This window comes from Lampris incognitus, unplaced genomic scaffold (assembly GCF_029633865.1).
Source record: "Lampris incognitus isolate fLamInc1 unplaced genomic scaffold, fLamInc1.hap2 H_2, whole genome shotgun sequence".
Classification (NCBI taxonomy): domain Eukaryota; kingdom Metazoa; phylum Chordata; class Actinopteri; order Lampriformes; family Lampridae; genus Lampris; species Lampris incognitus.
The window spans coordinates 1,157,608-1,172,187 of NW_026611077.1; the positions used below are offsets into that span (position 1 = coordinate 1,157,608).

A 14,580-nucleotide genomic window follows, 5' to 3' on the forward strand; every position below is an offset into this window, starting at 1 on the left:
TGTAAGAGATTATGTTACAATGGTAGTTGTCATATATCAGGGAATCAAAATTGTGTCATGTACCTTCCACATGTGACAAAACACTACCCACTGGACAAAGATATTGTAATTCTATGATGACTATCTTATCATTATGACTGTATCTGACTGTATCATGAGAGATTATGATTATCCACAGCAAAGTGCTCAAATTTAACCCATTCAAATGATTTTCCATGCTTATTGGAGCCTGCTCATTTACATAATGTAGCCAAGTTGAATTGTTGAGAAGGGGATGTTTCAAAATCTATAATTGTATTGTTCTCTATTTATTTATTTATTCATTTTTGGACACGAGTACTTTCATTCAGTGCTCCACACGGTTCAAGAGTTAATTTTAAACGTGTGCATTTGCCTTTATACTTAAATTCCCTTTTACTCTTTAGTTTGCTCTGTCTTGGTAGAGCGACTCCTGCTGGTAACAAAGATTATTGCAGAAAGAAGCACAGTAAGAAACTGTAAAAGACCATAAAAAATGTTTTTTTTTACAATTTTTGTTTTAAAAATTAACTCTTGAAGGAATAGACATCAAAATGTGTAACTGTTCTTTTAATTAAACACCTGGAGGATATGATGCATCACGCAGCACTCTCATCCTGTTATGGTTTCCTTTAGCTAGCAAACAAATGTGAATAATGTGAACAATTCAAATGGGACGTTTCACTCGAGGTTTATATTTATATTATATCTTTGATGAAGGCAAACACAAAATGGAAAAATTCAAGTCACCACCAAAGCAAGGAGCCATGTACAATGTTGGCAACATGATGTTTACGAACAGTGAGAACAAGTAGGCTAAACATTATAATTCATAATAAAATATATTTATTAACTACACTTACCTGAATCACAATAGATGCTAGTGGACCTCACATTTTGAAAGTGCAAAGAGTTGATACTGTATATCTACTGAACTGGACAGTACTTATTTAAAACACCTCATTAGTAACAACATATATTGGAAGAAAAACAGGAAACCACAGAATGAATAATTAAATATCACCTTTTTTTAACCAAAATAACATTCTGTCAATTAACTGGTCATATGAATGCTTCTTTAAGCACTAAATGGCAGTGATATTTCCAACACTATCACTTACAATACAATTTGTTGAAAAACATTTACATACTTACATACAAATATACACCGTCACACAACATGACATCAACCACATTTCCAAACCACACTTTTGGCGTTGAACTTATAAGAGCTGTACAAACAATGTGCATGATGGAAGAATAGTTTACAACATAGCAGATGTTCTTTTAAACACAGTATTAAACACACTATTTGAGTCCAAATCACCTCAAAAGTCACAGTTAGTGAGAAACAGATTTTGCACTAAGTAAACAGTAGTCACATAAAACAATATCTAGAATGAAGAGATGCAAAAATATTAACATGAGAGTATACTGCATTTGGTTACCTTGTTAGAGTCCATCTTTACTCGTCATTTACAGCCAAAGCAGTTTCCTGACCCCCACCAGGTTATATCTCATGGTGTACTAGAATTCCTCTCAATATAACACAACTAACTAACTTTACTAAACTGATCAATATACTCTAAGAAGATGCATAAAGGCAAGGCACCTGAGACTGAATGGGCTAAAGTGCGTACTCCATTTCGCTCAAGACTTTGGGTTTTAATATTGCTCACAGTTGGTGAGCACGTCATCTCTCTCATCCCTACCATCCCCATTTCCCTTTATTGTACATTATAAAGCAACGTCTTCGTACAACTACATTTGCTGTTAATTCTGGTGTGGTTGGGATGATGGGTGTTTATACAACATATCCAAATTCCTTCGTCATGTTATGGTCTTGGAGTGGTCAAAGGGACCATTGTACAGGGAATAGAGGGTATCCCCCAAGCTTGGTCTGCAGCACTTCAGTGCCCTTCCAGAATGACTTTTAATGATGCATGATGGTGACATGCTGCCAGTGTAGCTCGTAATCTTCCACTTGTGTTGGCAGAGCAGGAAACATAGCTTTTATACCTGAATTTAGTTGGACACACTTTAAAACAATGAAGCAATTGAGCAATGCAAGCTCATGAACACGTCTCCCAGAAAACAAAAGCCAAAAGTCCTGGAGACATCAGAATAGCCCTGGAGTGTCTGTATAAACAGAGAAGCTGACTTTACAAAATCTGCTTAGTCACAGTTGAGAAGATTCTCTGGTAGTTCACATGTTGAGGGACAAGTCTTGACGTTAAAACATATTGAATTGGATTGTCTAAAATCATGAGTCCCTTCAACTGTGGTCTTAAGGTAAATGTAAGTATCGGGTTTGAGAACGAGAAAATGCATTCACACACCTGGAACCTAGATACAGATGTTACTCTGGACCTGTGGTTGCTGACCTTATAAGCAGTAACTGGCTGCACTCTGTAGTTATTTTATTGCTTAGTTAAAGACTGGAAGATATTTTTCCAAAAACACTGAAGAAACAGACTCACCAAGAGTGACAAAAATGAGGGAAAGTCCATATTTAAGAAGTTAAAAATAAATTTAATGCAAAATCAGAGAAGTCCTTTGTGGACATTTCATTCTTCTTGGTGTGAGTTTCTCATCTTAACCACGTAGGTTTATTTTCCTCAAATATAAGGGAACTGTAGCAAAAACATGTACCAAATGGATATCTCTGGCTCCAAAGGCTGATATTTCATTTCCCCTTTGTTTAAATACTGCACAAATCACAGAAAATTAGAAAATTCAGAACATTAATCACAAGGATTCAAAACGTTATATACATTTAGATGTTTTGTACATAAATCATATATTAGCCATATATCGTCAACACACGCTATAAATAATCTCATCCAAGTAATCCTGTGACCAAAGATGCCACAACCATTTCCCAGAACCTTGTCCCACTACACTAAGATAAATAAATAATGACTGCTGCTTCCTCCAATAGTATTTTAGCACTGAGGTCCAGGATGTCAGCTGGCACGTCCTTACATCATTTATTGTGCTTGACTTCCTATTTAAGTTTGTAAGGCTGTGAACCAGAGAAGTGTCCGAGGCCAGTATTCCCAGAGCCTTATGGAGACAGTCTGCCTGCTGATGTGTTCACTGGCAGCCATGTTGGCTCCACGGCAGTGGTCATTTTTCTTCTAGTATGTGATTTTCCCTTCAACATCTCATTACTGGGATATCAGGGTGTGTTGTAACATGACATTATTACAACTTGTCCTATGACTTGGGCTACCATTGCTCTTTAGCCCAGACTTGGTTATTCTGCATTTGGACGGAATTCCTCTTTTAGCAAAGTAAACAATATAGGTTATGTCGACCTGGATCTACAGAGGGAGATCTGCCTCAGAGAAGGGTTACTCATCTTTGTGTCTAGTGTATAAGCGCTCTAGCAGGGCTCGCAGGATACTTCCAGGAATCTTCTGGTGTTGGTCGATGAGGGACTGAACTGCCTGCTGCACCTGGAAACCAAAAGACATAATTATTATTTGTTGGAAACATGTTACGCAGTGTCTTAATTAACACAATCATCCCCTAAAAGGTCTCATATGTTGTTACACGGCTTCTAGCAAACATGAGGAATGGCTTAACTGCACTTGTCACAAATGGTACACTTGTGGTCTCATGGCCTTCATTTGTATGTCTCTGGCTATAGAGTGCCCCATTTCTCATGATGTGCTTCGTCTCTGGCTATACAGTGCCCCATTTCTCATGTTGTGCTTCATCTCTGGCTATAGAGTGGCCCATTTCTCATGTTGTGCTTCGAGAGGCTGGTCATGCACACCTCCAATAAACTGTCGATGTGCCCTTTGGTGAAGCTCACATCATGGCGGACTGTACAGTGGCCTTTTACCCAAAGTGCCTTGCAATGATTAATCACAGTGGGTAGGGTAACTGCTTGGAGTATTTATATTTACGAATAAACTTTTCAGGCTAGGGGAGCACACCCTTAGAGAAAAGCAACGTGAATGGCGGCGCATAGTAGGCGGTCCTCCGACAGACTGGAGCTCCAGCAGCCTCCTGCAGCTGTGGAAGAGTGCTGATCGTCTTGAGTTTTCCCTTGCCACCAGATCCCACCCTCTCAAAGTGAAGTGCTGCTGGGACATGCACACCCCCAGCGGCACTCTAAATAATCTCTTTGCGCAGGTATCCACCTCCGCCTCGGTGAGACCAGCAACCGGAATATGGATCAAAGTCTGGCGGTGATGGGGTGTCTGGTGACGGGAGCAGGTATGAATGCACCGGAAGCTCCTAATTAGACCCCTGCATGCCAGCAGCACAGGGCTATGGTCGCCAGCAGCTGGGTTTGAGTGGCAGCTGCTGTTGGCAGACCCCTGTGTGACTGATCAGCCCTATTTAGGAGCCACACTGCTCACCCCAAGTGGGGAGGGGCCTAGAAAAGGTGGCCTAAACATTGCCCCCACAAAACATCCTGGATAGGCTACCACACCTATCGGGACATTCCACTCTGCGGTCGAAAAAAACACAAGAAAATAATCCCTTTTAAACTGGCAACATGGAAAATAAGAACTCTGCTGGACGCTAATGCCGAAGGACCTCAGCGAAGGACTGCACTCACTGCAGCGGAACTCAACCGCTACAATGCTGACATCGCTGCACTCTGCGAAACCAGGTTCCTGGATGAAGGCTCCCTGAAGGATGACACCTACACCTTATTCTGGAAGGGATACCCTGCAGGAGGACAACATCAGCATGGTGTGGGATTTGCAATAAAAAGCAGTCTCCTAGCAAGACTCACTGAAACACTGATTGGCATAAGTGAAAGGAGGATGGCATAGCGTTTCCTGGCCAGAGGGATCCTGAGTGACATGAGCCTAAGTGCCTATGCACCAACTCTACCATCAGAAGATGATACAAAGAACCGCTTCAATCAGTCACTAGATGAGGCTCTCTGTCGTATACCCAAGGAGGACAAGATCTTTTTGCTGGGCGATTTCAATGCCAGAGTGGGGAAAGACAACAAGGTGTGGAGTGGTGTCATTGGTGGGCATGGCATTGGGCAAGTCGATGCTAACGGTCTGTGGCTGCTGAGCATGGCTTGACTATCACAAACACCCTCTTCCAATTAAAAAAATAAACACAAAACATCCTGGATGTATCCACACTCCAAAAATTGGCACGTGTTGGACTACATAATTGTGAGACGCTCTGATATAAAAGACGTCTTACTTACTCGTGCAATCAGAGGTGCTGAATACTGGGCAGATCACCGGCTGATCATGACCAGGTTCCAGAAAATACACCCTGCTGTTTGTCTCCAGAGGTCAGGAAAGAAAAGGCTTGACTGTACCCGGCTAGAAAAGGCTGAGGTCCAGAACAATCTCCGCCAGTCTCTGGCTGAAAACCTGGAAGACACTGAGCTTCTCTTGAGCACAGATGATTCCACTGATAGGAGTGAGCTCCAGGCTCTATGAGGCAGCATCCCAATCCATCGGTTACAAGAGCAGAAAACACCAGGACTGGTTCAATGATAACACAGGCACAATATCTACCATACTCAAAGGCATGCACAAAGCACCCAGTGATGTCCTCAACAATCCTACATAAGCTGCACTCCGGCAACAATGGCAAGAATCCAGAAGAAAGGTGCAGTCAAAACTGCGTACCCTGCAGAATGAGTGGTGGATATCGAAGGCAAATGAAATATAATCCCCTGCCGATAAAAATGATATGCACAACTTTTATGATGCAGCGAAAACTATCTTTGGCCCAAGAAACTGCTCTGTTTCCCTCCTGAAGTCTGATGATGGTACCACCCTCATAAAGGACCAGAAGCTCATCACAAAAAGATGGGCAGAACATTTTAAAACCCTTTTGAAACAGCCCTCCCCAACAGATCCCTCAGTCTTGGATGAACTACCTGTCCGCCCCACCATCCAAGACCTTGACCTCCCACCAACCTTTGAAGAGGTTCATTATGCAGTTAGGCCACTGAAAATCAAGACTGCTGGCCCTGACAGTATCCCTGCAGAGATTTTTAAACAGGGAGGCTACCTCTGCACCCGTGCACTTTTCCTGTTCATCTCACATGTATGGAAGAATGAAACCATCCCTCAGCAGTGGAGACATGCTAACATCATCTCCATATATAAAGGTAAAGGAGACAAGCCCCTCTGTGGCAACAGCCATGGCATTTCACTACTGGCTGTTGCTGGAAAAGTCCTGGCCAAAGTCATGTTACGCAGGCTGGTAAGAAACATTGAGAGGAGCTGTTGCCTGAGTCACAGTGTGGGTTCAAGAGGAATAGAAGTACTGTGGACGTAGTGTTCACAGCATGGCAACTACAGGAGAAGTGCAGGGAGCAAGACCAGGACCTCTTCATAGCCTGCATCAACCTGTCAAAGGCTTTCGACACAGTCAACAGGGACATCCTATGGAACATCCTCCTGAACTTTGGCTACCCACAAAGGTTTGTCAACATCCTTCAACAATTTCATGTGGGGATGATGGCACGTGTGACCATTGAAGGCCAGGAATCCGAGCCCTTCAGGGTGTGCACAGGGGTACGTCAGGGGTGCATCTTTGCTCCAGTTCTTTTTAACATCTTCCTCCTGTGTGTGACATTGCTGCTCCATGAATAAATCAAGAATGATAGTGGGGTTACTGTGGACTTCAGTCTTGATGGAAATCTGTTTAACATTTGTCAGCTCCAAGCAGTCACATAAATACCATCTGAGCACATCATCGAGCTACAGTATGCCAATGACTGTGCAGTTGTGGCCCACACATCGGAGGCTCTGCAAGCTACCATTGCAGCTGCTGCAAGGGCATATGGTAGGCTGGGTCTCTCTATAAACATGGCAAAGACTGAAGTAGTAAGCCAGTGGGCATCTACTCTTCCATCTCATTCACCAATCTTCACCATCTCCAACAAACCACTTGCAACAGTGGAATCCTTGAAATACATAGGCAGCTTCCTCTCTGATGACTGCAGCATCAACAGGGAGATACAAAATCGAATTAAACAAGCGTCATCCTCTTTTGGCAGACTTAGGAGAAGGGTCTTTCAAAACAAAGACCTCAACCTCCACACCAAAATATCTGTCTACATGACAGTTGTCATCATGACTCTCCTCTACAGCTGTGAGGCGTGGACCCTGCACAGCCGCCACCTCAGGATGCTTGAGGCCTTCCACATCAGATGCCTACAATGCATCCTGAGGATAACCTAGCATGACCGAGTGCCCGAAATACTCCGCAAGACCAACTGCATCAGTATGGAGGCTACCATCACCCAGCACCAACTTCGCTGGCTCGGTCACATCATCAGGATACCGAAGGAGTGCTTACCACATAAAGTGCTGTATGGCCAGCTACATCTTGGCTGCTGCTTGGCAGGGGGCCAGAAAAAACGGTACAAAGATCAACTGAAGACCATCATGAAAAAGTGCGGCCTGAACCCGAGCCAGCCGGAGGACACTGCCGCCCAAAGCTGTAAATGTATAAGACAGGCTGGAAAAGAGGCCTTTACAAATCAGTTAACCATGAGTTCTTCAACACAGCAGTTATCACTTTCAATAGTTTTTCCCCTTCAAATGCATATGCTGAATGTAAACCAGCCACGCAGGATGCACAAGCCAGTGTATTCATGGTGCTGGTCCCAAGCCCACATGGGGAGGGTTGTGTCAGGAAGGGCATCCGGCGTAAAACCTTTGCCAAATTACATATGATCATATAGGCAGGATTAAAAACACTTTAGTGTTGTGGCAGAAAGTCCCAGCCACTTTTCCAATCGGTCCAGTAATATGTTGTGGTGGACTGTATCGAAAGCAGAACTGAGATCCAGTAATAGCAGGACTGAGATGCTGCCACTGTCTGTGTTTAAGTGGATGTCATTAAAGACCTTAACAAGAGCAGTCTCAGAGCTGTGGTGTGGTCGAACTCCTGACTGGAAAATATTTAAACTGTTGTTTAGTGCTAAGAAGTTGTTCAGCTGCTGGAAAACAGCCTTTTCAATTATTTTACTTAAAAATGGGTGGTTTGATATGGGTGTATAACTGTTCATTAGTGAAGTGTCTAGATTATTCTTGGGTTTTTTTAAAAATCTTTTTTATTGATTTTTTGAATCAGTGTTGCATACAAAACATTGTTTTAAATATAAAATGTCCAACTGAACTGGTTTCATACATATATAAGCAGAACTTATTATAGTGGGGTAGAAGGCACAATCTAGAAGGGATTGGAGACTGCAAGGCGGTGACAGAGGAGAACGTAGCTAGGCAGCATCGGATGGTGGTCTGTAGGATGACTTTGGAGACCAAGAAGAGGAAGAGAGTGAAGGTAGAGCCGAAGATCAAATGGTGGAAGTTGAAGGAAGACTGTTGTGTGGAGTTCAGGCAGGAGTTAAGACAGGCACTGGGTGGTTGTGAAGAGCTGCCGGATGGCTGGGCAACCACTGCAGAAATAGTGAGGGAGACAGCTAGGAAGGTACTTGGTGTGTCATCAGGACAGAGGAAGGAAGACAAGGAGGCTTGGTGGTGGAATGAGGAGGTACAGCAAAGTATACAGAGGAAAAGGTTGGCAAAGAAGAAGTGGGATAGTCAGAGAGATGAAGAAAGTAGACGGGAGTACAAGGAGATGCAGCGTAAAGCGAAGAGAGAGGTGGCAAATGCAAAGGAAAAGGTGTATGGTGAGTTGTATGACAGGTTGGATACTAAGGAAGGTGAAAAGGGATTAAGGGAGTCAATGGAGCCATAAATTACGGAAATTGAGCGTTTCTGTGCAGGGTCCAGAGTAAGAAGGGAGTCAATAGCGGATCCAGGGGCGTGGTTGGGGAAATGGGGGTAATTGGTTTTAATGAAATGTCTAAGTTGAAGGATGCGAAAGTAGTGGGATTTAGGCAGGTCGAACCTGGTTGAGAGCTCTGTGAAATCAGTGAAGATTCCATCCTTATATAAATATTTGGTATAAAGTAAGCCCTTGTCATGCCAAATGCGAAAAACGGGGTCGGAGGAAGAAGATGGGAATAAATTATTTTTGAAGACTGGGGCTAGTTTTGTCCAATTTGAAATGTTTACTGAACTGTATCCATATCTTAATTAAGTTGGTAACAACTGAATTTTGGGAAATATTATGATTTTTAAGGGGGAGTTGTGCAGTAATGACAGACTGGAGGGACAGCTTTGAAGACAGTAGCTCCATTTGGACCCATAGGAGATGTTTCTGAGCCCTGTTATCGATCCAACAGTGTACTATTCCAATATTGCATGCCCAGTAACACTGAATAAAATTGGGCAGTGCCAGACCACCTGACTTTCTGGGGAGTTGTAAAATAGCTTTTTTAATGCGTGGCAGTTTATTGGCCCATAGGAATGAAGACACCATCTGATCTAGTTGATGAAGAAAGACTTTCCATAAAAATTGGAATGTGTTGAAATAGGTATAGGAATTTGGGGAGGATCAACATCTTATAAGGTTGACACAGCCAATTAAGGTCAAGGGGGAGAGAGGACCAGCGAATTATGTCAAGTTTACATTTATTGACAAGGGTTTGAAAGTTTTTGGTGAAAAGGTCATTAAATGAGGTGGTGATGAACACTCCCAAGTATTTAAAGCCTTCAGAGACTACTCTGAATGGGAGGACAGAATTTGGTATTTTCTTGGACAGAGCATTGATGAGGAGGAGTTCACTTTTCTGGAAATTTAACTTATATCTGGAGTATTTGCCGAATTGAATTAACCGGGAGGGATGAAACTGGGTTGGAGGCATATAGAAGCAGATCGTCTGCATATAAGGACAGTTTGTAAGTGATACCCATCCTGGTGATGCCCTGAAACCTCCTCTCCTCTCGAAGACAAATGGCTAGGGGTTCGATGGCAATAGCAAATAAGAGGGGAGAGAGAGGGCACCCATGTCTGGTGCCAGGAGCTTCATAGAGTAGTCTAATCCATGCAATAAAGTTGGAGCATTTCTCTGTTCCACATTACAAATGTGCAGTCTCTCTTTATAGATATCATAATGAACAGTACGATTTGTTTTTCACCACCAGCTTTATGACACTCTCATTTTTCTATTCTGACCAGAGTGGCACACCTCCATGGAGATATTTTTATTACCAGAGATCCCCTTCACCTTATCGGGTGTAATAGCATCAATAACGTGTAATTTTAGAATTAAATTATCTACAAGCACATTGACTGAGAACTGAGAGAGGGCGGGTGTGGAAGACAAAGCCTGAATACATATTTCACTGGTGCTCTCAGTGATATGACGTTTTGTGATTACCTCTGTTACAACATTTGTGTGCATGTAGATGGTTCTCTCAAAGAAAACACAGGAATAATTGGAGAGAGCGACATCAGTCACCACAACCTTAGAAATGTTCAGACACTTGGGAGATAAGTAGGTCCAGAGTGTGCCCCTTGTTGTGTGTGGGCTCCGTCACATGCTGAGTCAGCCCAGTTATCAAGAACACGACAAAGTTCTTTAGTTCCTGTCTCACGGATTGTCAACATGGATGTTTAAATCACCAGCAATAACTACACTGTCAAATGCAATACAGGTTATAGACAGCAGCTCAGTTAAGTCATCAAAAAAGTTTGCATTGTATTTAGGTGGCCCATAGATATTTACAAATATAACTCAAGAAGAGGAATTCAATTGAAGAGCTCGAAGCAACATTTCCATAAGCTATGTTCTTGTATTGGAGCAAATTATTAAACAAAATGGCAACTCCACTTCCTTTGTTATGTATCTGGTTTCGCTTATACAACTGAAGTTGGCAGGAGTTGACTCAATAAGAACAGTTGCACTGTTATATTTGTTTAACCAAGTTTCAGTTACAAACATAAAATTGAGATTGTGCTTGATGAGAAAATCACTGATTAAAAATGTTTGTCCTGCCAAAGACCTGATGTTTAGCAATGCTAAATTTAGCGCGTTAAGAGTATTATCTGCACAATTTTATGAGAAAGGCTGTGGCTTCTGACATACAACTGGAGTCGGATTAGATGAAGTAGCTGTGCACTTTGAGACCAGTTCCTCCTGAAACTGGTCAAAACAGGAATTGCTGACTTTGGGGTTGCTCCTTGCTGTCCATGGTGGGCTGTACCAGCAACAGAGAGTCCATACCCAGAAAGCAGTGGGAGACATGAGCTGAAGGGGGGCGGGGTAAGGACCTAGTTGGTCCTAGTAGTCAGCATGCTAACCGCGGGGAGCTTGCCCTTGGTTTGTTTGTATAAGCGGGGACTTTTTGTGTTGCATAATATCTCGTCAACCCCTTTTATCTGCATCCTTAGCTTGTGTGAGATACACTATATGTACAAAAGTATTGGGACACACTTCTTAATCATTGAATTCAGGTGTTTCATTCAGACCCATTGCCACAGGTTTATAAAATCAAGCAGCTAGCCATGCAGTCTGCATTTACAAACATTTGTGAAAGAATCGGTCGTTCTGAAGAGCTCAGTGAATTCAAGTGTGTTACTGTCATAGGATGCCACCTTTGCAATATGTCAGTTTGTGAAATTTCTTCCCTGCTAGATATTCCACAGTCAACTGTAAGTGATATTATTGAAAAGTAGAAGTGTTTAGGAACAACAGCAACTCAGCCATAAATTGACAGGCCATGTAAAGTCGCACAGCGGGATCAACGAGTGCTGAGGCGCATAGTGCGTAAAAGTCGCCAACGCTCTGTTAACTCAATAACTGCAGCGTTCCAAACGTTCTCTGGCATTAACATCGGCACAAAAACTGTGTGCCAGGAGCTTCATGGAATGGGCTTCCATGGCCGAGCAGCTGCATGCAAGCCTTACATCACCAAGCACAATGCCAAGCGTCGGATGGAGTGGTGTAAAGCAAGCTGCCACTGGACTCTGGAGCAGTGGAAACGTGTTCTGTGGAGTGATGAATCATGCTTCTCTGTCTGGCAGTCTGATGGACGAGTCTGGGTGTGGCAGATGCCAGGAGAACATTACCTGCCTGACTGCATTGTGCCAACTGTAAAGTTTGGTGGAGGAGAGATAATGGTGTGGGGTTGTTTTTCAGGGGGTGGGCTCAGCCCCTTACTTCCAGTGAAGGGAAAACTTAATGCTTCAGCATACCAATACATTTTGGACAATTCTATGCTTCCAACTTTGTGAGAAGAGTTTGGGGAGGGCCCTTTTCTGTTCCAGCATGACTGTGCCCCAGTGCACAAAGCAAGGCTCATGAAGACATGGTTAGGTGAGTTTGGTGTGGAAGAACTTGACAGGCCCACACAGAGGCCTGGAGAGGTGGATGTATGCACTGGAGAGAAGCAGTGAATGAGAGGGAGGACAGCGGAATGGTGATGACGCAAGGAGTAGAGCTGATGAAGGCATACGAGTTTAAATACTTGGGATCAACTGTCCAAAGTAATGGGGAGTGCAGAAGAGAAGTGAAGAAGAGAGTGCATACAGGGTGGAGTGGGTGGAGAAGAGTGTCAGGAGTGATTTTTAACAGAATGGTACCAGCAAGAGATAAAGATGGTTGTGAAACCAGTGATGTTATGGTTTGGAGACAGTGGCACTGATGAAAAGACAGAAAGTGGTGCTGGAGGTGGCAGGTTCGGAGACAAAGCAAGAGAGGCATGATTGAGGTGGTTTGTACATGTATGGAGGAGAGATGCTGGGTATATTGGGAGAAGAATGCTGAATATGGAGCTGCCAGGGAAGAGGAAAAGAGAAACGCCAAAGAGGAGGTTTATGGATGTGGTGAGAGAGGACATGCACATGGCTGGTGTGACAGAGGAAGATGCAGAGGACAGGAAGAGATGGAAACGGATGATTTGCTGTGGCGACCCCTAACGGGAGAAGCCGAAAGTAGTAGTAGTAGTAGTAGTCTGTTAAGAAGAAAAAAAGGCAAGGCGCCCTCCTCTCAGCGACTTGCATATTGGTTAGTGGACTGCATCAAAACTGTCTATGAAGCAGCTGGGCATGTCATTTCGGATGGTTTGCAGGTGCACTCCACCCATCATGGTTGGTATTAACAGCTCTTTTTCATGGATTCCAGGTCCAAGATACCTGTAAAGCAGCTTCTTTGTCTACACATTGGTATTACATGTTGGACATGGCTGCAGGCTCTTATTCTTAGTGTGTGCTAGTCGCTGCACACTGCACAACATGACTATGTGGGACTGACTATTTAGTCATTGTATATACATCTGCATATATCTGTTGCAGCCTTGGTGATGCCATACATTCTCTTTTGGAGCTCACATGTTCTCCTGCTTTTCGAAGTGACTGTTAGTGCATGCCAGGCCTGTACTTTGCATACATGTCATTGGTTGTCTAAAAATTCGTCTAAAATTGTCTAATAATTGGTATATATAATTGGTATATATATGATGTGCCTACAGGGCCCAATTATTAGGGTTCAATGGGCTGATGTGAATACTGTTTTGGGGTTCAAGGAGTTGACATGCGCATGCGTGGGTGCCAACAGATGGCAGCCCTTCAGGTATCTGTTGACTCATAGAACCATAGTTACAAACCCACGGTGTCCAACATTTTATGTTGTAAAAGAGATCTTAGATCAATGATGAGCCTCCCCGATTAAATAAGGGTTTGAACCCTACAATCAAATCAATCAATCAAAATTCAAATGAAATTATCAATTTGTAGGCAAGATTTTCTCTGATGAGGTAATGCTGTGCTGTTCTCCTGAGCAAGTTCACATTTGCAGTGCTTGTAGACCATCAAATTTTCTGTACGTTTTAGTTGGAAATAGTCCAAAATTTGTACGGTTTCAGTCATTTTCTGGTCCCTGTCACTTCTTTTTTTTCATGTTTGCTTCATTTCCTGCACTGTGTCGTGGATGTACAACAGTAATGACTGTCTGGGCACTGTCTGAGCACCTCACTGCCGATGTGATGGCTCTTCATGTCAAGGCACTTCTCACATCTTTACACATGCATAAAGATGTGAAACACATTTTTGAAGTAGTAATTACAATCACTGAGCTTTTGTAATTACGTTATTCAATTAATGATGTAATCCCTAATCGTACTATGTGTTTTACCCAAACAAAAAGAGAAAGCACAGGTTTTCTCACTCGAAGCGACACACACTGTCATGTGTCTCATTTTTTTGTTTACATTATCACCTGGACAGTTTTTTGTCTACTTTATCATCTTGGCAGTTTTTTGTTTACTTTGTCACCAGGGCAGTTTTTTGTTTACTTTATCATCTGGGCAGTTTTTTTGTTGTTGTTTACTTTATCACCAGGGTGTGGCAGGGTGAGGAAAAACACGGCAGACGAAGGCGAGTTTGATGTTTATTCCTCAATTCCAGAAACCAAAACTACAGCAGGAACAACCCTGCACCAGCAAGCCCGGGAACGTAAACCACGCCCCCAGCTCACAGTCCTGCTGGGTGAGAGGCATAGCCCCTAGTGTCCGCCACACAGCCCCCCTCCCCCCCGAACACCCAGAAGGGACTCCTGGAAAGAAAATTAGTGTCTCACTGGAGGCTTAAGCAGCCTGCCATAACGGCTGCGCCGTCCCTCAGCCGAAACAGTAGGTGAAACACAGTCCAAAGCCGGCTGAGAAGCAGAACGCTGAACCCGTGAAGACACTGCCGGGG

The 14,580-nt window shown here is 43.3% G+C and overlaps 1 protein-coding gene across 3 annotated transcripts in view; it reads right to left on the reverse strand.

Moving 5' to 3' along the window:
* Window positions 1-699: 699 nt before the first annotated feature.
* Window positions 700-14,580, reverse strand: part of LOC130131974 (transmembrane protein 68-like) — a 151,614-nt gene continuing 137,733 nt past the window's right edge. For all 3 annotated transcript variants that reach the window (XM_056301700.1, XM_056301699.1, XM_056301701.1), the window contains exon 9: window positions 700-3,479. In XM_056301700.1, coding sequence (XP_056157675.1) covers window positions 3,375-3,479 — 105 coding nt within the window. In that variant the 3' untranslated portion in view covers window positions 700-3,374. The remainder of the gene's footprint in view (window positions 3,480-14,580) is intronic.